This window comes from Vicia villosa, linkage group LG2 (genome assembly GCF_029867415.1).
Source record: "Vicia villosa cultivar HV-30 ecotype Madison, WI linkage group LG2, Vvil1.0, whole genome shotgun sequence".
In the NCBI taxonomy this organism is placed as follows: domain Eukaryota; kingdom Viridiplantae; phylum Streptophyta; class Magnoliopsida; order Fabales; family Fabaceae; genus Vicia; species Vicia villosa.
This window is the reverse complement of record NC_081181.1, coordinates 43,085,730-43,111,756: the sequence shown is the minus strand read 5'-3', so window position 1 is coordinate 43,111,756 and position 26,027 is coordinate 43,085,730. Positions and strand designations below refer to the sequence as shown.

At 35.6% G+C, this 26,027-nt stretch overlaps 2 protein-coding genes across 3 annotated transcripts; one reads left to right on the top strand and one right to left on the bottom strand.

Moving 5' to 3' along the window:
• Positions 1-12,852: 12,852 nt before the first annotated feature.
• On the top strand, positions 12,853-17,589 carry LOC131650258 (uncharacterized). The gene is made up of 5 exons (XM_058919978.1): positions 12,853-13,302; positions 14,682-15,400; positions 16,123-16,255; positions 16,858-17,183; positions 17,286-17,589. The coding sequence occupies exons 1-5, from the start codon at positions 12,955-12,957 to the stop codon at positions 17,410-17,412; spliced, it is 1,653 nt and encodes a 550-aa protein (XP_058775961.1). The 5' UTR covers positions 12,853-12,954; the 3' UTR covers positions 17,413-17,589.
• A 3,936-nt stretch (positions 17,590-21,525) lies between these two features.
• Positions 21,526-25,703, bottom strand: LOC131650256 (pentatricopeptide repeat-containing protein At5g65560). Of its 2 annotated transcripts, XM_058919977.1 has the most exons (2): positions 25,046-25,211; positions 21,526-24,939 (listed from the first exon to the last, which is right to left on the bottom strand). In XM_058919977.1, exons 1-2 carry the CDS (start codon positions 25,067-25,069, stop codon positions 22,792-22,794), a joined length of 2,172 nt encoding a protein of 723 aa, XP_058775960.1. In that variant the 5' UTR covers positions 25,070-25,211; the 3' UTR covers positions 21,526-22,791. The 2 variants fall into 2 exon arrangements, with proteins under 2 accessions (XP_058775960.1, XP_058775959.1); XM_058919976.1 differs by having other exon boundaries at positions 21,530-25,703.
• Between the last annotated feature and the right edge of the window lie 324 nt (positions 25,704-26,027).

Sequence of the window (26,027 nt, the reverse complement as noted above, 5' to 3'; positions counted from 1 at the left end):
CGGAGTGCGAATGTAGCTGTTCAACTAAAAAACACAAAAACAAACAAAAACTAAAGAGCCGAACTACGGCGCTCTGATTCCTGAAAAGGATACGTAAGCATTAGGTCGCGGGGCCTGAGCGAGCACAATTATTTATAAACCTTATTTTCCCCGTGTTTCTTTTCTTTCATTTGCATGCATTCCCTTAGTAATTAAGCTTTAGATTTATACACCCTTTAGATAGAAACAAACATAGGTGGATACCATCGAGTACGATGGGCGTGAGGGGTGCTAGTACCTTCCCCTCGCGTAACCGACTCCCGTACCCTATCTCTGGTCGAAAGACCTTTTCTTATCCTTTCTTTATTCTAGGTTTTCCGATATTCCTTTCCTTCTTTGGGATAAATATATTGGTGGCGACTCTGTTCATATTTCGCGAGCGTGCGACAGCATGTTCCCACTCGCAGGGACATGTTGGATGCGTGAATGTATTTGGAATTCTTTGCAACCTTTAAGGAATTCAATACAATCTTTTAGCATCGTAGGCCAACAAATCCCACATCAAAACAACACCCACTTCATCTTGTGTCCAGCCTGATGACCACCGCAAGCCCCAATATGGACATTTGATAGGGCTAGATACACGTCACTCTAACTACAACAATTTAGCAACACTTCTTCTGGTGTTTTCTTAAATAGATCATTTCCTATAATAGTATAACTTAGGGATGGATACCTCACCTTTTAATCGGTTGATCTTGTGGGATTATGCAAATAATCCACTATTGGCTTTTGCCAATCAGAATCAGACAAAGCATCAGTTGCGAAAATCTCAAAATTTCCAGAATATGCATACCCCAACTTCACTATTTCTAGATCTAAAGGAGCTAATCTTGTCGCCACAACTTTTCCTCGAACTGCGATTGCTTCTTCTAATCTTTCTTTGGAAGAGTTCACACTGAAACCTTTATTTAGAAATGGATAGTAAAAAAGATTCAGAAAGCGGGATTGACTGATGTTCTTGAAATAGTTTGTGGTTCAAAACTAGAAGTCACTGAAGAAGATGTTCAAATTGTTTGACTCTGGAGATGATCCCTTGCATGATCCTTATGTTTTCTTGTAATCTTTTTGTTCTTCATGTTCTGTATATTTCCCTTTGATGTACTATTTCAAAATGATCAATGAAATATCTTTATCTTTCCAATTCTTTGTCTATCCTTTGCGCTCAATATACATTATTTTTTATTAATGACAAAAGGGGAGAAAAAGAGTAATGATTTTGATATATCTGTTTTCCCAATAGAACCCAAACATTTGAATATCTTATGGGAACTCTGATATTTGAGCTAAATTAATTTCTATATCATTATTTGCTTTGAAGATATTCCATGTACATGGCACTCTAATATAATCTCTATTTTGAACAGACTCTGATTATTGGCACGTTTATCGCTAATTAAGATTTTCTTGTTCTCAGAGCTAACTTGCAAACCTCAATCTAATAAGATTTAAAATCTTAATATGTTTAAACTCAGAGGGAGCTTACAAACCTATCTCTGATGTTTTAAACTATTATGCATCTTTCAGATTAGTTAAACAAGGCACATTATTATTGATTAAAATTTTCTGGACTATCAAAATTTTCTAAGTCTTACTCTCGAGGGGAGCTTGCAAACCTAACTTTGAAGTAGTCATGAATTTTTTTGATATTATTCTCCAGAGAGCTTGCAAACCTCACTCAGTTAAAGTTTAAAATTTTAATAAGTTTTAAAATCATGGGGATCTTACAAACCTAACTATGATATTTTTAACTATTGTGCATTTAGCTAAGGAAAATTGTTCATAAAAATACATGGTATTGTCATAATCAAAAAGGGGGAGATTGTTGGAACAAGTTTGGTTCGTCAACTAATCCTTGAAGTTTTGATAATAACAAGTGGTTTTGTATGAAGAACAATTTGTACTCATGTTTAAAGTTTGCAGATTTTACTCATAGATTCTTGACTCTGAGTATGCAAGTTATGGACTCTGGACAATTGTAGTTCTAGATTCTAAACAAAGCAACTACGAACTTTGGTCAATCAAAATGCACTCTAAACCATTGAGGAAAGAAGTGTTTACAGTAACGACAAATCTGCTTCTATAAAACATCAAGACATCTACTGAATGAAGATTATCCAGATCAACTCTGATAGCTCAAGATTCGACGTTTCTCAAAACATGCAAGACCTACTCTGATCAAACTTCATCTCAATCTGTTAGAAGCCTATGACTCAAGTGGTTAGAAGTGAAGAAAGATAGTAACTTTGGACTCTAACTAAGCTTCACCAAATTCTATTAGAAGCCTATTTCTAAAATAGATTACTACGAAGGAAGATAGTGTGAAAATATAGAAATAGTAAAAATCATCATCATTTAAACTACCTTGAAAAAGAGGACATAAGGACATTGTTAGTACCAACTTTTATAAAACATCCCATCCTCAACTTCCACTATGTTGATACCGCCACTCTACTACTGCACTACTCAATGTATCAATGCAAGCAGTGGTTTATGAAATTCCAACTTCACCCTTTAAGGGATCTATTTTCATCTATTAGAAGGAGTGTTTGAAGCCATGGAAAAATGACAAAAAAGATTGAAAACAAAACAAGAACGTGAAACGCAGATATCATATTCAAAGAAGTTAAGAGAAACATTTGAAAAAGTCGAGTACTAACACAAAGAATAAAGTCGTTATTCCATTGAAAGCTTCATAACTTTTATTCTTTGTAAATTCCATTGTATTGTAATTGTGTGTATCGGCTTTTTAAGAAGCATTTTGTAAACATAACACTTTGTAACTTAACCATGTTGGTTAATATTCCTTGGGTGACTAAAGGTTTAGTCAGGATCCTCAAGAAGTTTTTGATGAGTAGTCATTGAGGTTGTTATCAAAGGGTATTTTATTAGTGAATCAAGTCCTTGTTGATAAGGAAAAATCCCTATAGTAGGGTGAACTTAAGGTAGCCTAGTTAACGTTGAACCAGTATAAAATATTGTGTTCTTTATCCTTCTGCTATTTTTTTAGTTTGTGTTTGGGTGTTCGAAAAAGCTTTTAATATTGAAACCCAGTTCAATCCCCCTTTCTTGTGTTTCATTGAACTTTCCGACGGCACATAATATATGGTAGTGCTAGTTAAAAATCTTGTATGAATAGAAAAAGTCGGCAGTGTATTCTAAAAATCTAGTATGCTTTTTTACTGTTTTTTTTAAATCGATGGGTGGAAAGTTTTACATGTTTAAAAAATCTCATGATGTACATGATTTTTTTTGCAAGATGTTGCAATATCTTGTATTTTAAAATCATCGGTTTTTTAAAAAGCTCATGCATTTACCAAACTTTTAAATATGCTGCAAAAAATCCGGTCGTGTAATTTTCAACAATGAGATTTTGTCGATAGTTTTGTGCGACTGTGATTGCACTGAAAATTTTATGTCTCCATAATGAATTCAAAGTTTTATAAATAGGGGTCATATGTTGTTAGAAAAAACATCTTAGAATTCCTCACTGTTCTTATAAGGCAGTTGTGTACTTCAACGACTTGAAACCTCTAGATGATTTCCAACTCCCCGAGGACACCACTTGTATCACTCTTCTGAGATTCAAATTGCATAATATGTTTTGCAACACCGAGAAAAAAGGTGAGAAAAATCAAGTTTTGTGCACCATGGATTGATATTGATGGAAAGGTGAAATGCAACAACATTGAGCTGAAAACTGATGAAGATTTGAAGGTTATGTGGAGAACATCTCATCTTAGGCTTACAAAGGAATCAGTCGAGTTTGATGTGACAATTGCTAGATATGTCGATAATATAATCAAGATGTTGAAATGTCCAGAATCATATATCAGTGTCTAAGCTTTGTTATTAATTATTATTTTATTAAGTTATGTAATGATCCATATTAAGTTATGTTAACACTCATATGTTATAACTCATGTTAATTGTCATGTGTTAAGTTATGTTAATCTTGCAATAATGAAAACAATAATGTGATATCTAATAAACTATACATATCATATGTCTGGGTAATAATACAAAAATAATAAAATATACACATGTCCTCCACATGCTTTGTGTGTTACCTGCGATGCCAAAGTATAAACCTATCATCTAGGTGTAATAAACACATGAGATTATCCATATTGACTGTTATCATCTGTAGACGCTGCTGGTCAACCATAGTAGGTGAAAGCGGTGGCACATCATCACAAGGTTCCCCAGCGTCGTAAGGTCCAACATCATCTGCATGCTTAGATGGTGGGATGGTATGAAGGTGTGATACAGTAAGGTACCACTCTAAGTAACCATTCATACATAACACATGGAACTGAACCTCCACCACATGATCTGTTATGGCATGAGCAAAGCTGGTAACATTACCCACAAACCATCTATCAATGCCATTAGCTAGAATAGGAGGGAATGGTCGTGAGATGTCCCGGGCATACCTAAATTGGAAGAGACACCTTTAAAGTAAGTGTCTAGCCAATAAGGTCTCCTATAGCAGATATCCAGAAAAGGGAAGTGTCATCAAACTCCTGATGCACTATGTGGTATGCGTAGGGTGTCCAGATTACATCGTTTATGGTCAGTGAATCGATCCTCTTTGTAACACCCCCAAATCTATACTATTCAAATAAGCATACATAAAGCATAATCAGAGTAACTAAGCATGCATCACATGGAGGTATTACACACTTCTTCCAAATAACATGCAATGGTCAAAACTTTGCAACATGGGTTAAAGAATTATCAACACATGCAAATACCACAGCAGAATAAAAACATCTCATCAACATAAATGGCCAAACATGAATGATTCCCATAAATCATTCGCCATACCTCAACATCTTGGCACTAAGACTTCTCAACAACATCATCATATAAATATCATGTATCAACTCAAACATGAATATAAACGAGGCATACATAAATCCTCAAACATAAATCCAAACAAACAGATGCAAACAATAACACCAGCCCAAGTGTTACATTGACCAGAGCACATGACCGACTACCTAGTCAAAGACACAAAAAGGAGAAATGTAACACCCCTCTATTTCCCCGCGGCAATTAACAAATTAAATCAGAGTAACATGCAATAAGGGTGTCACAAAATCATAATAAAATAAACCTCATTCGTCTTATGTCATGCATTCACCAAGAAACGTCTAATCATAACTCAATTCAAATTATCATGTTTACACAGCGGAAATAAATCGCCAAGTCAGCATTACATCATCAATGCATTAATCTTCAAAATAAATTAAACAAATAGAGTTATCATCTAAAACTCAAACATCGCGTTCCCAGTGTTACATCTACCAGAGCGTGACACCTGACGCTAACTAATAAATCGACTTATGAGCTAATCCTCACCAAGTCAAGCCGTTATCCTCAATCTGAAAATGACAACAAGTAAGGGTGAGTCTCATCACAATTAACCAATGTTATTGCATCATAAACGACAATATATCATAGTTATATCATTCACCCAATCATTTCATATTCAGACATTCCATCATTCACACATTCACCAATCATCCAAACATAACATAAAATACATCATTCATGTTATAAAAATTGTGCATATGTATGAAACTGACACTATGCATGTGGTACCAACATCATCAATGGGAAAACCCACCGACCGATCTAACCTCATCGAGATATGGCCCTGCCAGTACAATTCCACACAATGGGAATTGTACCCTTCACTGAATCCCCACATCATCAGGATTCAGCCCTCAACAATGGTTATGAATGCTTGCAAACATATATACAACATACTTTCATCATCATCATTCTATGAGTAACATCATCTTATACTCATTTCATCATCATCATCATCATTATCACAAGCATGTTTATATATACATTAACATCATTCAATTAAATCATAAATCAATTAATCATACAAATTATCTCATTCACCACATCATAGTTCAAACATCATTCAAAACAGATCATCAGTTCAAAAGTTACGCATCGTCAAACTTTCAAAATCACAAACAGCAAAATCTGCATTTCACGCTGGCCATACGCGTACCATACGCGTACCAACAGGACCAAAACTCCACAGACACACACCATACGCGTATCATATGCGTATGAACAGAATCACATTTCCACATAAAACACACACATACGCGTATCACAAGGCCATACGCGTACCAACATCACATCATACGCGTACCAGTAGAAGAACACATTTTGGTGCACAACGGGGAGCGTACCATACGTGTATCATACATGAATGGGCAGAAGTTCCCAAAACCTGCAACTTACCCATTCGTCTTCCTCGTAAACCCATCTGTTACAGCCTGCGATTTGGATCTAAAAACAAAATTTCCACCCTCTTAATAGTATAGGGTTCATCTAACATCAATAGTATATGACTCTATATTTGATTTTACTCATCACAACCTAATTCTACTCAGTTTATTAGGGATTCATATTCATAGATTTCAATTTAATGATGAACACAACAGCAAAATCAGAATACAGGAAACCATTGATCTAAACAACATTCCTAATCAATATTATCATTCAATCATACAATAATAGAGATTAATTGGAGAGTCCCCCCTTACCTTAGTCAAGAGTTCTTGGATGGTTTCTCCCTCTACAGTTCTCCTTTCAGTTCTTCGTGTCTCAACTGCTCTGTTCTTTCACGTTCTTTCTTTTCCCCAATTCCTTATTATTTTATGAAAAATAATATTAAGATTAGTAAAAGGCTTTTCCACACCAAACCCCTTTACTTACTAACCTCCCACATGGCCCAAATGCCATAAACCATCCTTTTTCCCATTATTTTCATAAAATCCAAAATAATTCTAATTATTAATTCAATTTCTTAATTAAATTAAAAATTAAAATATATAGGTGTTACAAGAAACGCAACTCCAAGCTACTCCTCACGAGAAGCACCGCTATCCTCGGTATCTGAGCGATGTCGCATAAGAACATCATTCCAACAGAAGGGTGAGAATTCAAGTTATAATAAATAAGCATGAAATAGGAAATGCATAACAAACATATACAGTCCCAAGAATTCTCCAAATAGCATAAACATGTATCACATCTAACACATCAAGGATCATATGTTATGGAATACGACATAGCTCATCACATAAGTCATTATAACATACTTATTCATCACCATCCAAATAATACACAAGTATACGCATTTCAAGTATACATGATACCCACATCTATACAATTACACAAGTGTTTCCATATACAATTCATGTATAATAACCATCAACACGTCACAATTATTTACACATCACAACAAATGTACATATTCGCACAACATCATTAAATTCCACATATATGCATATCATCATCAATAATCATCCACACAATAATATCACACAAATCACACAATATAAACATTCAAACCGACACGTGCGACTCAAGTGTGACTCAATGTGATATGCATGTGGATCCCGTCCGTTATCATTTCCGGTCACGCCGATTGTCTTTCCTCTATAGATTAGATAACCACCTCAAAGCTCCATACAGCGTTAAGCTTTCAAACCCCATTCGGCGCTAGTTTTGGGACAAGCAAATAATCTCCACGAGATTACCCAACATTGCCTCTTCCGTATGCTCATGCTAGTGTAAGTGTGCAACGAAACAAGACTCATGCATATAAGACCACATATCTTACCATACATAAGCATGCAAATAATTCACATCATAGAATTATTCCACCAATTTCACAACATACAACCAACATGACTTCATCACATCAAGGCAACACAACATCATCATCAAAACAGTCTCAAACCATACACGAACATGAAACAATACAAGAACAAGTCATGTAATTCATCGTCTCATTCCACACATATATAATTCCATACAAATGCATACAAATAGCATTTATCATTCCCAAACATCCATCATATTTGAAACAAGGTAACATTCATATATCATACCAATTCACACTTGAAGGTGTTTGCATGTTAGCCGCATTATTGGTAAAACATACCTGGTTGTTTGTGTATATGCAAGTTGCATGTATGTGTGGAGCTAATACATGTTTTGTAGTGAATTTCATGATCGATGTCATGACATCCATGTGTGACAGCAAGAGCTGTTAGTGTTTATTAATTGTGTTTTCTGATTTATCACTTTTATCTGTTTAGGAAACTTTTTATTGAGTGTTGTAAATTTCGTTCAGAAGATCCTACTGACATCACATTGTGTAACAGACAGTTGGCGTGTGAATTAGGTTAACTTTGTTAACCCTAATTTATTTCTTAAAAAGCCCAAGGCCCAAGACTGCATATAAAAAGAACTGCAATCCTAATTTGGAACGCAGACAGAAGATTGTGTATTGTGAAGAACTGTTGTTCTGTAACTGTCACTTGTGATCCACGCTATTATCTTTGATGATTGCGTTGGAATTAGTTTGTGTTTTTGTTGTGGCACTCTAAGCTTTTAAGCACGAGTGTGTGTCTCTTGATTGAAGCTTTTAAGCAGATCAAGGTGTGTTTTTGAAGTGTGTCTTCTATCTGTAATTGTTTATTGTGTATGTGTAATCACTGATGTGATTGAGGGGGAGTGGAATGGAGATATTCCATATCTAGGTAGAAGGGTCATTGGGTAGTGATTAAGTGAGAAGTTGTAAACGGGGGAGTTTAGCTTTGAATTGATACTACTGATAGTGGACTTCATCCCTGGCTTGGTAGCCCCCAGAGTAGGTTGTTTGGACTGAACTGGGTAAACAATTATGTGTGTTCTTTACTGTTTTATGCTGTTTTGTTATTATTGTCTGTGCTGCGTAATTGTGGATGTCATAACATCCAGTTTGACATCGAGCGTGCGTTACTAGAATTTTCAACACTCACATACATGATTCAATGCAATATATTTAATTACCAAAACATATTCCTAACCATTTATTCACATGAAGTTACATAAGGTATATCACGCAATCCATCTCCTTCTCATCAAACATGCATAAATAAAATAAATTATTATACATTCTTCACCAAGTACATCCAAATGTATCTCATATATGTTAATTAATCAAGTAATAACACATAACAAGCATTTAAAAGTGATAAGCATACATAGCATACCCCAAATAAATGAGAAAATGAAACAGTTATGCACTCAGTTCGCGCCGTCACCCTACAGTCGCGCCGCGAAACACAAGTCAGTAGCCAACATTTCAAAACCGACTCAGTTCGCGCCGCCACCACATGTTCGCTCCGTGAACACAGGTCAAAAGCGTTTTTCTGCACGAGTTCAGCATAACCCCCTTCTCATTCCAACATCCAAATCCATGTTCCAGCTCAACATTGCACACGAAATTCACATACATATCATATATACAAATCATATGTACCACTAGATTCATCAAAACCTCATTAATCATGCAAATCTATGAATTTCACCCAAATCCCAAAAGTTAGGTTTTCACATTCTTTCCACCAAACATGCTATAATTCAAAACCCACACATAGAATCATGGTAAGAAGCATTATAACATCATTTCCATTAATTACAAGCACAAACACGAGCAATTAGATTGAAATCTCATGAAATAAGAAAAATCCTCAAATTTCAATTTCATTTCCCAACACATACAACATTACCCAATCATACTCATTAAGATAACAAGGATTCTCCCCCTTACCTCAATCTAGATGGAAACTTTTGTCGTCCCTCTTCAAGAATCCAATCCCTTAGCCTCCTCTCTATTCTTGCCTCTTCTCTTCTCTTTTCCCCAAATGATTAGGTTTCTCTCCTAACCCTTACTAACTCTATTCTTATCATTTGGGCTTAACCCAACTCACTCAGTCATTCTAACCAAATTAGGCTCATTACTAGATAATTGCTAATTCTAACACCCAAGTCTCTTTATTTAAACACACAAATATTTAAATGATGCAAATATTCATCAAAACACACAAATTAATTAATTATCACACAAAATAATAATTAATTAAATAAACATCAAATAAAATAACACAGACACGAAAAACAGGCTGTTACACTTTCACTATACTCCAGAAGACCGCCTAGGTGTGCATGCCTGGTTTTCCATATCTGGGCTTGTGTGGAGCCAGCAGTGGTAGGAATAATCTGCCTCTCACAAATGGACAAGAAATACTCGTATATCCAACACTACACAAAAACATAGGGATATCAACAAATAACACAAATAATAATTAAATTAATAAGAAATATTAAATTTTTATACCTGAAATAAACTCATAATGGGCAAGCTGCCTAGTCTAAAGAAAGTCACCTCTTCAAGTGCAACATAAAGAACAGTCATTGCAACACACATGCCAACTTACATGGTCAAGGCTACTAAACAGCCACATGTATCTCACATCGATATATACATGAGACATATTCGCTAAGATAATACATCCTTCAAGATGTATCATGTATACCCTAGCGGATGCCCCGTACATAGACTATCCCACCAAATCCGCGTACCTATCCTGGATCTAAGATAGGAGAAAGTGAGCACCCCTGTTAACTTAAACTCATCTCTCACATGTGCCTCAGTAACCCCCAAGTCTTGTATAGAAGTAATACATGCAAGCTCTTGTTAATAAGAGAAGCGATGGAGAAACTAGCTAGCAGGGGGAAATGGATGAGGAAAGAGACATCATACAAAGTAATCGTCATCTCACCAAATGTAAGATGAAAGGAAGATGTCTCCTTATGCCATCGCTCAACAAAGGATGCCAATAGAGCAGCGTCGAACATGGTTAGTAAACAATCCACCAATGAAAGGAGACCGCAATCATGACAATCGATCTGACTTGTCGGGCATCTAAGAACTTTTTCAGATCTGCCCCGTGGGTGGGGGCACCTTCAACGGTAGTCAATCCTGTAAAAAATAAAGTAAGAATCATTAGTTATTTTTAATGTATCAATAATAAATAAAATCAAGTTCAATATAACATATATATATATATATATATATATATATATATATATATACTTCTCCCTTCCATAATCTCAATGCCACATTATTGACAAATTCGATGAGCACACAACAGTCATTGGGCCCTCTAAGAAACCTTTCATCAGTGTGTACAGACGACTCCTTCAAAGTCAGAGCAATCGGCTCCGTATCAGCCGAAGGAGTAACCCCCGTATCATTTGCAGCAAGTGCCTTTGTATCCGCCGGAGAAGTAGCCTCCGTATCCGCTGAAGAGTCATCTTTGTATCAGCCTGATGAGTCACCTCCATATCAGCCAAGGCCTCCGTCTCGGAATGATGTGGCACTTTTGTCTCGGCCACCATATGCATGTCATCCTGACCCTCTACATTTGTAGTTGTTGGATGGAAACCATTAACAACCGCAACATCGGGCTCATCAACAACATCTATGCCCCATCTGTTAGCTCTAGCTTATCAATGTCGGATACTGTAGAGTGCGCAAGACTGCTCAGTCATCTTCGTCTTGTGAGAATCGGTCGAGGCTACTCTCCTCATTCGGATATGCAAGTCCTCGATGTCATCTGGCTTAGCCCTTGCTACATCTCTGTCATGCAGCCTAGAAGCAATCGTCCTGTCTGATCCTCTAGTCCTCACTGCAAATAAAAAATGATGAAATATACTGAATTTTATAAAAATCTAGAAATCAACGTTGTTTTCTCGAATTTTTGGAAATGTCGAATTAACCATCTCAAAATTTTCTTCTACCTATTTTTTCAATAAATTTGGTATGTCTGTATGCATTTTTACCCGATTTTTCAAAATATCGGGTAAAACACATGCATTTTTACCGGAATTTTCAAAAAATCCGATAAAATGCATGAGAAACATTAATTTTTATCAAACATTTCAAAAATACCGGTAAAAATGCATGTTTTTTTTTCCAAAAAATCCAGCATAAAACTAAAATTATCGATAAAATTATATACTTAGTTGGAAAATCCTATACACACAATTTTTTGAAAAATCCAAAATATTACGAGTAAATAGTAAAATGAGTTTTTATTTAGTAAGATTAATAGAGTGCTAGGAAAAAGTGGAACTATGGTCGATGTTGCAACATATGCGGTATATTCAAGAGCCTTTTGTTACTATTGTATTCTCTTTTTTGCAAGTCACTTATCAAGAGCAACAAGCCATTTTCTCTCCTATTTTGTGGAGTTTATGGAAGTGTAGGATCAACATTATCTAGAACCAAACTGAAGATTCTCATGATACTATTTGTACTAGAGAATTGCACTTATTACTAGGGTGGAGAAATGCCCAACAATCTAGGAAAAGCAATAACTCTCAACCTCATACTTCAGTTGATTCTAAATGGAGCAAGCCTTTGACTAGTCGTATCAAATGCAATATCGACGATTCTTTCTCTAATAACAAGGTTGGTAATTTGATATATGTTCTTGTATTAGAGACAACAAAGGTTTATTTATTGCAACTAGAATAAAGTGGTTCTCACCTATCACTGAAGTCGCAGTTGGGGAAACTTTGGGATTACTGGCATCTATCAAATGGGTGCATGCGCTTGATTATGATAGTGCAAATTTTGAGTTGGATGCTAAAAAGCATTATGGATAATGTGAACTGGCATCATCCTAATGATGCGGATTGTGATGCTATTACTCATGAATGCAAACGCTTACCAACTATTTTGTTTAGAAATTCTCGTGTTAAATTCACTAAATGACAAACTAATAAAATTATCCTGCTTTAACTCGGACGGCTCCGTGTATTCATATTCTTATTACTAATGAAATGACGCATGAGCGTAAAAAAAAATTAGTAAAATTAATATGTTAAAAATATTTATATCAAATTTAAGTGTGGGGTGGCATAAAATCTCCACAGTCAAGTTAAAGTCAAAACCCACCAAATCTAAATCACCAAAAACAATCCAGATAGTTAAAACCGTAGCTAGTTCCGTGGCAGTAGCAAGCAGAATCAACAATGTCTCTACTCGGCGAGGACGGTCGCGGCTACGAGCTAGCTCGACACCTCGAATCCAATGGCGTATGGCGAAAATGGCTCGGCGATTCCACCTACACCACTTTCGTACAATTCCTCTCTTCTCCTTCCGCTTGGAATTCCTTCATGGCATCCGATTCTTCCCAATCCACCCTTCATCTTCACCTTCAACTCAGAGTCCGTGCTCTCCTCTTCGATAAAGCTTCCTCCGTTTCTCTCTCCTCAAACCCCTCTCTCTCTAGACTTAACCCTAATTTCCTTCGTTTGCACGCTGATGACGTTTACTTCACTCTCGATAACAGCAATGCCCCTTCTTCCTCAAACTCCAAGGTTTGTTTATTTATTTATTGATCTTTTCGATTGTTTTTAGGTTTCATATATACTGAATCACTAATTGATCTATGAAATTGAATTTAGTGCCAGTTTGTTTATCAGATTGTTAAAGTGATTTTGACGATTTGAGCTTGTTTTCTTTGAGATTTTTAAGAGAATTGAATTTAGGGTTCGTTTGTTAGAGCCTAAAAAAGTGATTTTTACATTCTATAATGATTCTTGATATGAAGAAATGATTTTGACATGTTTGGTTAGGAGTCTAAATTGATTTTTGATATGAAGAAATGATTTTGACATGTTTGGTTTGGACTTAGGAGCCTAATTTGATTCTTGATATGAAGAAATGATTTTGACATGTTTCCTAGTAGAATTGGTTTTAGTGGAATTGATTTACCTTTGGAATTTATTCTATCTTTGATGCTATATATTGGAGCTTTTGATTCTAGAAATGATTTTTAGACTCAAATTTATTATTCAACTCACTTTGACGGAATGCATCCAAACATTCTCTGAAGCATTGGTACTTCTAAAATGGTGCAGTACGGTACCGAGTACACACCCGTACTGGGTACCGTTACCGTATTCATGATACTTCATTTTTTCTAATTATTCAGTTTCGAATAAAATTTGTGGTCTTCTCAAATATCAATATAGTATATTTATATATTTTAATTTCCTTGTTACTGTATCTTAAAATTATTTTTTTAATTTTAAAACTTTTATAGTGATGTTTTGTTGTGAACCTAACAATTTAGTTCTCTACTCGCATATTTTATAGAAATTTCTTATATTTTTATTAATGTACCTGTACGGCTGTACCTTGTTTTTTTTTTAAATGCTGTATCCTAGACCGGTATCCGCACCGAGTGCTGTTCCCGTACCTATGCATCATAGCCAAACATAAATCACTTTCTTTTACTTTCAATTCATTTTATAGAATCAATTCACTTAAAATAAAATTTTTTGTTGCCGCAGAACCAAACACTTTAAAATCGTTTTTTTGTTGAAGTAAAAAACATAAGCTATTTCATGTTTGTTTACCATAATGAAAATCGGTTTTTTAAAAGAAAGTATCTACCAAAAATATTTTTTAAGAGAAGTTACTTGAAACAGCATTATATTTGAAGCAGTTTTTAGTTTCTTTCAAATTCTCATGTTTAAAGAATATGTAACAAGCCGACAAAAAATAGTAAGAGTGGTTAAATACTAGAAATTGAGTATGCTGAATGCTGCAAACTGTGCTCTAGACAATGGAAATTTTAATTTGGAGACTAATTTGTCATCTCGTGTATTTGGAGGAACAAAATCGTGATTCACTCTATAATCAATTGTATACTGTTGCACCTAAATGTTGAGCTCTTTCTTTTGTAATGCAGGTTGGATCCAGATATGTTGATTCTGAGTTGCCTGAAAATTGGTATAATCAAGTTATTGAGAATTGTAAGGCTAACAAGAAGTTAGTTATGTGGGACAGAGATTTGTCAACGAAACGCTCTCCGTCTGAGATGGCTTCCTATATTACGTGTAGTAGTAACCGTAAAAAGAGGCGCGCAGTGTTTAAGGAAGAACAGCATCAGGTTATGGATCAATCGAACGGTGGTAATTTAGTTGTTGATGATGATGAGTTTGATTTTCCAGAGATAAAGTATGCATGGAACTGTGTACCTGAGAGTGCAATTCCAGTGAGTGAAAGAGTGGAGAATAATAATAACCAGAAAGTGAGGATAATTAGTGTACTTGATACACTGCCTATGATTCGGAATCCTCTTATGCCTGAGAGGCCTGGGAATACGGCAGAGTCCACTAATGGGGAACATGGAGGAGGGCTGTACCGTGGCAAGTTAGGTTGTGAGGAAAATGGAAGAGTTCTTGGTCATGAGGAAGCAGGGAAGCTCTCCCAGAAAGTAGTGGGTCGCATTTTGTTGGGTGCGGGATTTGAAGCTTCCATGGAAGGTCCAATTGAATACTTGTCTGAAGTGATGAACAAACGTATTCTTAAAATAGGAACTACTTTGAAAATACTCACCGATGGTTATAGCAAACAGCGCTCCGCCATTGAACTTCTAAAGATGCTCCTTAAAACTGTGGGTTTTAGGTATGTTTGAAATTCTTATTGAAATTCTATGATTATGATTGGGGGAATAAATCCTTTAAAAAAATGAACACCCCCACCCCCTAAAAATATAACTTGGTCTGAAGTTATCTTAAAAAATATTATGTATATCCAAGTTATCTTTGTCGGGTTTTCTATTCTTGGATACTGATCAACCTTATTCTGTTGTTTATGCATATTAGCCTGGGCCAAATTCATCTTTAAAAATTCTGTAAAATGCAATTTACTACTGATTATATGTGGTATGCATGAGCACACACGCACAAACACAAACAAACAAAGACCACAACTTATGTTTTTTTTCATGTAATGAACACAAAGACTACCATTTATGTTTTATTTTCATGTCATGAACGCAGACTACAATTTATGTTTTATTTTCATGTAATGAACACAAAGGCTACAATTTATATTTTATTTTCACGTAATGAGAAAGCAACTGGTGTACGGTGTACCACTCTATTCTCGTTCTTGAATATTTAAGAAGTAAAACCCTGTAAGGAAGAGGGAAGAAGAGAAATACCTGACAAAAAATTGTAGTGCTGCTGTAAACTTTTTGCTGCGTAAATGTAATATGCGTGCATTTTGTAGGCGGTATTTCCCTGATTTCTAGTCTGCTTTTAAATTAAGATTTCTTATTTTGCAAATCAGGATATCTTAATCATACAATGGATCAATTTAATAATTTTCCATCTTGCTCACAGTAATATTGCGCCATTAGTGGATGTGGTTAAAGATGGCTCCAAAAATATTGTACAACAAAGCCAGCTCCATGCTCATGGAATTCAGTCACAGTTACAGTCACAACAGCAGAATTCCCTTCGACTACCTCAGCAAGTACTTATATCTACTTCTTTCTGCTCTGTTTGATGTTGTATTGTAAGATAATGGTGTGAAGTATCGACATGAAAATGGCAAGGGCATGGGGGCATACAGAATCCTTATTTAGGATTCTTTATAATTTCTTAATGCACGCAATACTTTTTCATAACAAAATTACCCTGTGCCCAAGTATAATCATAATTTTTTTAACCAATTGCCAGAAATTATTTATAGCATCCATCAAAATATTATTTCTATGGCTCGCATGTTATTTTAATACAATGTGTCCAGTTATTAGGGGAGACAGTAACCCAAGGTACCTGCAACCTGCCATGATTTGCATGGTGTGCCTTGGATGAGACTGCACTAGACACCCAATCTCAATACTCTTGGCAACTTTTTTCTTTTCTTTAGCCACTGCCCAATTTATACGACATGGTTTCATTTATTTGTTCAAACCTCCTATTATGTACTTAACTATTAGATTTAAGCATCGCAAAAATGTGGCACCCTCTGTAAAAAAAACACCCCTCTCATTTTTGTAGCAGATGGAGACAGGGGTTATTGATTCATGATTTCTGTGATGCAGTGTTACTAAATATTTTGTTAATGCGCAGGTTCAAATGCAGAGACAGATGCAGCAGATGATTAATTCTCACAGCTTAACTTTTCAGCAACAACAGCAGCTGCAGTTAGAGAGAATGAGAAACCTCCAATCTAATCCCCGCCCTGCTATGGATGTAAATAAGGAAGGACCATTGGTTCAAGTCAAGATTGAAAACACATCAGATTTACCAAGTGATGGTAATACCTTCATCAATTCCAGACATCCTCAAATGCAGTTTAGGCAGCAGCAGTTGGCTGCAATGTCAAATTTCCATCCTCAATCTAACACTCAGTTTAGACAGATGAGTTCCCTACAGACTCCCCAAGTGCAGTCACAGTAAGTAAATTTGAATTCAAATAAATAATAGTAAATGCTACTGCCGCCGGGTGGCTTTTAAGTTATATTTATTGAACCTGTTGTTTCATTATATGCCTATAGGAACAACATTAGCATCATTAGAGCACCACCTGTGAAGGTAGAAGGCTTCTCGGAATTGATGGGTGGGGATTCTTCATCGAAGCACGATTCAGAAGAAAATCGATTAACTTCTCCCTCTAGTAAATAGCTATACTAGTATTTTACATTTGGGTTGGTCTGTCAAAATTGTCACAGCCTATATTATAAATATCTCCTTCAGCACATAGGACATCACAGTTATTGGTTGGTTGCCTTGATTTTCAAATCGGTACAGCACTCACCTATCATGTATTCAATCTGCATTTATCAGTGGTAGATTCTACAAGGTATCATATCTTCTATTTGAGAATCAAAACAGATCTTACCAAGAAGATTAAGGACTTGAATGAGTAGATTGATCAACCCTCAGCAGGGTTTAGAAGATCTAGATATATAGGGAATGAAAATATTAATACTCTTAAGTATGAAAATCATTTAAAATTTATGATATTAGGATGAGCATCATATCAGCAATAGATTGGTCAAAAGATTACATTTACCTAAAAGAGGATTTTTTTTTCTCATGTGGTTTATGAGATGTTAATCATCCCACTAATAAAATTTGAACTCTATTTGGTTCAACATAATGGAGAGATTTTACTTAATGCATTCAAGATTATTTCAAATAAAATGACAGTTCAAACGAAGCAAAAAATGGCTCTCCTTCTAGATCTTGGGTTTGGAATAGAATATACGCTCTTTTCACCCTCTTAATATTCAAATCAAACAAGCCTAGTCTGATAATGGTGTTCAGGAGGGAGTGCAGCAGGTACTGAATATTCTATGAAAAACTAAGTTGCCAAGTCCAAATTTTTGTTTGGAGATTGCTAATCAACAAATTGCCGACTAGAGGAGAATTGAAAACAAGAGACATCATCAATGTGCAGAATGTGGTATGTCCTTTGTGCTTCAAAGAGGAAGATGTAGTACATCTTTTTTTCAAATTGTGAGGTCAGCAGCAATGTTTGGTCTCGGATCTGTCTGTAGTTGAGATGTGCAGGGATAGCTCAGGTTTCGAGTCTGGTTGACGGATAGCTCAAGTTTTCAATCCGATTGAGCATTTGGACCAGCTTAGGTCCGGTTTGGGCTTTTCAGCTCTAGGGAAGCTGTGTTGGTTTGTGTGGTCTTGGTTGTGCTGGATTATCTAGTCTAGTAGGAATAGAATCTTGTTCTTAGGTGCTTTTGTAGACATTAAGGGAGATGGTGTATATGGTGAAGCACGGGAATGGTTTGTAGTGTTTTATAAGTATTGTAATCATCTTCTTTGGTTGGTCGATGTAGCTATTCCGGTCTTTGCTTGTAATGTGTTTGTTGTCCTTGTTATAGCTTTTGTTGTAATTGGGTTAGGGTATCCCATGATACTCCTCTGAAAATTATACCTGATACCCCTAACTTTATCCCTCAATCCCTACAATTTTTAAAATATTTCAATTATATCCTTTTAATTAATAAAATAATTTTATTATTTAATATTTATCATTTCACACCCCTATCAAAGTGCATCGGATAACATACGATCAAGTTTTTCGGTTTGTAATTTTTCTTCACCGGATAACTTGTAGTCAAGTTATCCGGTTTGTAATTTTTCTTCACCAGATAACTTGCAATCAAGTTATCCGGTTTGTAAATTTTCTTCACCAGATAACTTGCAGCAGGGCCGGTCCTTTGAATTTAGGTGCCTTGGGCGAATCAAATGAGTGGTGCCCCTATACTTTTTTTTTTAACAATAAATACATAAGGATAAAAAAATAATTAGATAAAAATACATTTTTATTTGACATTATGCAAAAAGAATACAAGTATGGATCTTTGAATCATTGTTTATACTACATGAAAACATAAACCACTATAAAGAGACTTCTTCTTCTTTTTCTCCCTCTTCTTGATCCGATCTTTTTTCCTATAAAAAAATGGACCAAACTTTTAAAATTCTTTAAATATCATCCTCTAGCATTTTTTGTTGCAAAATCATTAATAATTTATTCATAATCAAGGTTCTTCAAAAATATTTTCAATTAAAATCAACGCAAGACTATTTAAATCTATCTCGAGGTATAGTATATCTCAAATAAGATTTTAATAAATTTTAATTTAGAAAAACTTCTTTCAGCAGATGTAACACTCATAGAAATAGACAATATTATTCTATAAGCTATGCATGCAATAGAAAAACAATTAAAAGTCTTTAAAAAAATCAGTATCATATAGCTTGATTTTGATTCAGTTGTTAAAACTTCTAGAATAACTTTCAATTCGTCATGTTTTAAACAAGTTTCTAGATGTTTATAACATGCTTTCAACTCCCTATCAGATAATGATCTAAGTCTTTCAATACTAAACAAGAATCAAAAATATTTGTATATGTGCTATACTGCTAAAATCTTTTATCAAGTGAGTCAATTGTTTGATCTACAATATATAAGAAATAGTGATTTCGAAAAGACTCTTCAGCAGACTCTAGATTCAGTTGTATGGGTTTAGATGAATTTTCATCAGTGTTGTTTTCTACGAATTTGACGTTTTTGAATAAACACACATTCAATCTCCATTTCATTCTCAATCTTTTCAGTACTAGCCTTAACATTTACAAATCCAGATTCTCTTTTAATATATATAGATGTTAAAAAATATTTTTTTGGTGCCCCTAAAATTATGGGGCCCTGGGCTCCCGCCCCGCGAGCCCGTGCTCAGGGCCACCCCTGACTTGCAGTCAAATTATCCGGTTTGTAATATTATAGATAACGATTTTATTTATTTTTAGCCACGGTTTTTCCTTGTAGCCTAAACTTTTTTTATTTTATTAATTTTTGGCCACGGTTGTTTCTTGTTGCCTAAACTTTTTATTTATTTTTTTATTTTCGGGTTAGTTAAAAAATATACACCATCAGCATTTTTAAATGGTTTTAGATTTTTTTTTCCTAACAACCCTTTCATGTTTCCATCCTATTTTGATTTCATCAAGATTAAATATAGTGTCTGCAACGCCCAATAAAATCATGTTTTAATCCCTATAAAATTAGTTATGCACGTAATTTTAGTCCCTATAGAATGACTAAAACATCATGCAAAACCAATTTTATAAGAACTAAAACATGATATTTTTTATAGAGTCTAAAAGTCAAAACTTAGATATTTATAGAGATCAAAAACATATTTAACCCTAGATTTATAAATATAGATATAGGGAAGAGTATATCCTATTCATATCTCAATCTCATAATATTAAGCAGCATAATACAATTTTTTTACTTATCACCACCAGTATAGTCTGGTTCGGAGGATCAACTCTGGCATCAAGTGGGTCAAACCCTCTCCTGATTGCAATTGTGGGGATCAAACCGTGGTTCTCGCTATCAAGTCCAATGTCAATTATTACTGGACCAATTAACGATTGGTTAAGCAGCACAATTTTTATTGTGAATATTTGTTGGATGATGTGCTTTTATAAATATTCTTTGAAATTTGAAGTTTGCAATGAGTATCCAGGGCCCAACAACTCACTTATATTGCAAGTTTTGATTAAAGCCCTACACAGTGTACAAAGTAACGGCAAGCTTTTATTAAAGCCCTACACAATGCACAACAAACTAACGCTCAACTTATCAAACAGCCACAAACATGATGTGATTTGAAAGAAGAAAAGCTACACATGCTCTTTAGTATGGCAAGATGCAAAGCCTGGAAGAAAAAACATTTCATTTGGAACTTGCAAGAAGAACCAAGCTCTTCCATTTTCCTCACATAATAATAGGTCTTGAAATGCTTTTGTAGCCTCAAATGGTGTACTATTTTTATGCATTCTAGACATTGGAAAGGCCTTTATTACATACATCGAAATGCACTCTCAACTCCCAAGTAATTTCAAGTAACTTCCCTATCCGTTTTACTTTCTTCAGTTAATATTGCAGACAGATTTTTGGTATTCAACTCCTCAATCATGTTACGCAGAAAATTATGAAGATTTTGATAGAACAATAGTAACATGATAGTGTCAGGAAATTAGACTGTCACTAACGACAGCAACTACTTGTATTTAAGATGGATGCTAATACCATTGAATCTTCAACTAAAATTCAATCTTGAGCCTGCAACTATACTTGTATGGGTATCAGAAGACACTGAACTACTAAAATCTCTGGGTTGTCTTACCACAGCTTCTGCTGTGTGTCAAATAGTTGCAAAGAATAAAATACCTATAAAAATAAAATGAAAGGAAAATCAGTGCGTTTTTCAGAAAAGGTAATAGGTCACTCAGTCGCCTTTTTGGACTGACTAATCCCGGAATTATAAAAAATATGTCAAAAGGACTACAGCATATAACTCAGTCACATTTCTATATTGAGCCAACATAACTGAAATGCAGCATTGTCAATTGCAATTGCAGATACCAAAAAATAGTAGTTCAAATTTCTATATTGAACCAAAATAACTGAAATGCAGTATTGTCAATTGCAATTGCAGATCGCAGAAAATAGTAGTTCAAATTTAGCTGCTACAGTTGCATATAACAGTACCATATGTTAGCAAACTCGGCCGTTCCGGCCATTATCTCGGCTCGGAACAGCAAAACCAAGAAAAATGCGTTAGGCTGTGCCGTTCCGGCACTGATGGGATTGGATTTGGAATGACGTGCCCGAGAGCACCGCGTCAGCCATAGACGATATTACTCTTAAATTTTTTAACGATGGCAAGGTTATTTTATTGAATTATATTGGCATTTGCAAATATGTTTTGCTTAAGAGTTATGCCGTTTATTTCTATCTATGAATACTTTATTGATTTTGAGTAATTTATTTTAGTTTTTAAAAATTATGTGTTTATTAGTATTAACTGTATTAATGTCCGCGTCACTAAAATAGCGTCTGTTCCGCTCCATTTTTTAGAATGGCCGGTCGCGCCGCTATCCTAGATCTATAATATAGTCGTGGAATAACAATAGTTAGTTTAAATTCTGCTAAACTACAGCGCTGATGCACCATTATTCATAACCAAAAGGTTGTGTCCAAGTATAACACATACAAACAAATTTAAGTAACAGAAATTTGTAATATGTAGTATGATTCAAATAAAGTAGCAAGGAAGTTAACATATTTGTAACTATTCATGCAAAAAAAAATGCACCGATATGTCTGAGATAACCGAAAGTAAAGTTACAATTTGAATTGAGTCTTTATTAAATGAAAAGAATAAAAATAATAAATAAGAATTCAAAATGTCACTTGCCTCTTGGTCTTCTACCGATTTCTCTACCCGGGTGATTGTCACAGTTATACTGGTCTGTGACAGTTAATCTGGATTGTAAAAAAGAGCTGCTCGCGCAGCTCATTTGCTGAAATATTGTAAGTATGTTCAGAATGTATTATGGAGTTTCAGGTACTCCTCTGTACAACAACCTTAGCCTGACTCATCAAAAATGAAATATTAATGGGAGGAATTCCGTCTCCATGTTCCATTCCACAGAAAAATAAACAATCATACAATCATCACATTAAGTTCCATTCAGTTCCTGAGTTAACATAGTTTGCGTCTTGGAATGTAAACGACAACCATTTTTCTCCATAATGTTCCGCAATTGTGAGCACTCGTCAACATAACCTTTCTTAGCTAGGCCATCAATTAGGACTTTCCAAACCACTTCGTCATAATTATACCCACAGTTTAGTAATCTATGAAAAATTGCCTCAGCCTTCTCTTTGTTACTCTGTTCAAATAGCCAACAAATGAGAAGCTTATAGGATTCTAGATGTGCTAAATGATTACACTCCATCATAGAATCCAGCAATCTCAATGCTTCTTCGTGCATGCCCAACTTGCAGCAACCACTTAGAAGAGAATTATGAATAATTTCAGATGGAGATATTCCATTTTCTCTCATATGGTTTAACAACCTAAAGGCTATCGACAAATGTTCCACTTTGCAAAGTCCTACAATAAGCTTGTTGTAAGTATTAACATTAGGCACACAGCCATGTTCCACCATTCTCTCAAAAAGCGTGGTTATGATTTCAAAGTCAATTATCTTCCATATATCAGCATTATCAACTGAAATATTATGTTTTTCAACTACTAGATGCTTCATTAGAATGAAATGTGTTTGAAGCGAAGGTTCACAACCTGTATCGAACATGCGTTTGAGAACCCCAAATGCATTGTCTAGTTGTCCTATACAGCCATAAGCATTTATTAATAAATTATAGACCGTGCAGTCTGGTACTATGCCTTCTTCTTTAATCTTGACCACCATCTCTTCAGCATCCTGTAATCTTCCTTGGCTACAATATGCTTTAATGAAAGCAGTATATGTGACCACATTAGGTTGACATCCAGATGAAATCATTTGGTCAAGAAATCTATTAGCACGGTTGAAGTCACTTTCTTTCAATATTTCCTCAATGAGAATTGTATATGTATGAACAGTAGGCTTCAGATTAAACTTTCCCATGTCATCCACAAACAGTATTGCATCTTCCACTTTCCCTTCTTTTCGCAAGCCGTCTAACAAGACATTGAACGTGATAGAGTTTGGCAAACATCCCTCAGCAAGCATCTTTTTGAATAATAACTTGGCATCATCAAATTTCTCAGCCTTGCAGTAGCCATCTATCAAGGCTGTATATATGAATTCATTTGCTTCGACATGTTTTTCCTTGAGAGATTCAAAGACCTGACATGCTTCTACTACTTTTCCCATTTTACTGAGGCAGTCTATAAAAGAACAAAAAGTCCTCTGATCAGGAATGAAGCCATCTTCAATCATCAAATGATGCAGCCGCCAAGCACTATCGACCATACCTGCATTACACAGCCCATGGATTAAGGTGTTATATGTGATAAAGTTGGGCGACAAATTGTTTTCAAACATTCTATTAACCAACGCCATCGCCCTGTCCATGCTTTTTCTTCCACAAAACCCACAAATTAGTTCATTATAAGTACGATCATTTGGACAAACTTTATTCAACTTCATCAAATCCAAAACACCGACGGCATCCTCCATCATTGCCTGTTTACAATACCCAGCAATCAAGGCATTAAATGGGACAGCACTAGAAGCCAACCTTTTCTCCAACATCGTTTCCAACACTCTCATCCCCTCTTCCATCTTACCAACCTTGCAGAAATAATCAATAAAAACAGTGTAAGTATAAACATTCGGCACACAACGTCTTTCCACCATCTCCTCGAAAAATTTCAGAGCTTCCGCCTCCTTCCCCAACTCGCACAATGCATCCACAAGAACGGTATAAGTCCGAACAGTTGGAAAACAACCATCCTCCTTCATTCGAAAGAACAATTCGAGAGCCTCGTCAACCTTCCCAGCTTCACAAAAACCATGAATAAGATTAGTATATGAAACCTCATTCCTTCGACAACCCTCCTCCGGCATAATCTCAAACACCTTATAAGCATTCTCCAATTCATGATTTTTACAATAACCCAATATCAACGAAGTATACGTAAACGTATCACAGCAAAAACCACTCTTTATCAATCCACAAAAATAAACCTTTCCCACGACCACATTCCCCATCTTACAATGAACATTCAACATAGTATTAAAAGTAACCAAATTAGGCAAAACCCCATCCTCCAACATATCCTTAAACAAAGAATTCAACTCATCAACCAAATCAAACTGCGACAACAACATAAGAAGTCTATTATACGAAGTAACGGAGAGCTTAAATGCAAGATTTTCATGATGGGTCGTGTTCATTAAACGCAATAGGTTCAAAACAAACCTTGCATCTTGAATGGAAGCACATGATTTAATCATGGAGTTGCGAACATTTTCCGCGGCGCGAAGGAAGCCGTTTCGGAGTAGAATGAAGAGGAGGGGTTGGTAGGAGTGAACAGTGTGAGTGAAGCCGTGTTGGTGGTTGATCCATTTGAAGAAGTTTAGAGCAGTGAGAGGGTGGAGGTCGAGGTTGAAGAGGGAAGAGAGATGGGTTGGGGTTAGGGAAGGGATTAAGGTGTTGAAAGAAGGGTTCTTTCGCCATTGGGGTTGGGAGAGGACGGTGAAGATTTGTGAAACGAGGTGGGGTTGTTGTTGTTGGGGGAGAGAAGAAAAGGGTTTTGGGAGAAGGTGGAAAAGATTGGGGTTTTGGTTATGGTTGTTGTGGAGAAGGGTTAAAAGGGGTTTAGATTTTCTCATTCCATGAAAAAAAGGGTTTAGTGTTGGGGTTTTGTGATGAGTAATTTCAATGCATTAGGAAGAGGAATTGTTGAGAGAGAAGAGAAGAGAAGAATCAATGGCGGAGGAATTTTAGGGGAACAAGTTAGGAGGTTTGGTTTTGAAATCGTGGCTTTTCCATAGCCGCGGGGTTATGCTTCTGCATTGATTTCATTTGGGGAGTGTTGAAGTGATGCTTTCTTGCATCACGTGGGTGAGTCAAGTTATTTCCTCAATTAGTACTGTTTTTTTAAATAAATATTTGTAGCTTTTTTTTTTATTATCATTTTTACATAATTTTAAAGGTGGCAAAAGAAGCATATCCGTACTCTTTAGATTCGTCCGATAAAAGTCTGCGAAAAAATGAAACAGAACAGATATATTGGAAGATGCGGGCATGAAACTTTGGTCCGTTACGCAAAAAAATGAGGGCAAGGCGGGTGAAATGTACATGCCCGACAAATCGGACCCGTTTTCAGTGGCGGAGCCAGGACCCTGGACCAGGGGGTGCAAGCTCTTTTTAACAATAATACTAATAATAATATGTAGAG

What these genes read in the sequence shown, in the direction of transcription:
- LOC131650258 (XM_058919978.1), top strand. Translation starts at nt 12,955, where the DNA reads ATGTCTCTACTCGGCGAGGACGGTCGCGGCTACGAGCTAGCTCGACAC. An exon ending in CTTCTTCCTCAAACTCCAAG is followed by an intron (nt 13,303 to 14,681) that starts GTTTGTTTATTT and finishes TTTGTAATGCAG; the next exon opens with GTTGGATCCAGATATGTTGA. An exon ending in CTTAAAACTGTGGGTTTTAG is followed by an intron (nt 15,401 to 16,122) that starts GTATGTTTGAAA and finishes TCTTGCTCACAG; the next exon opens with TAATATTGCGCCATTAGTGG.
- LOC131650256 (XM_058919976.1), bottom strand. Translation starts at nt 25,458, where the DNA reads ATGAGAAAATCTAAACCCCTTTTAACCCTTCTCCACAACAACCATAAC.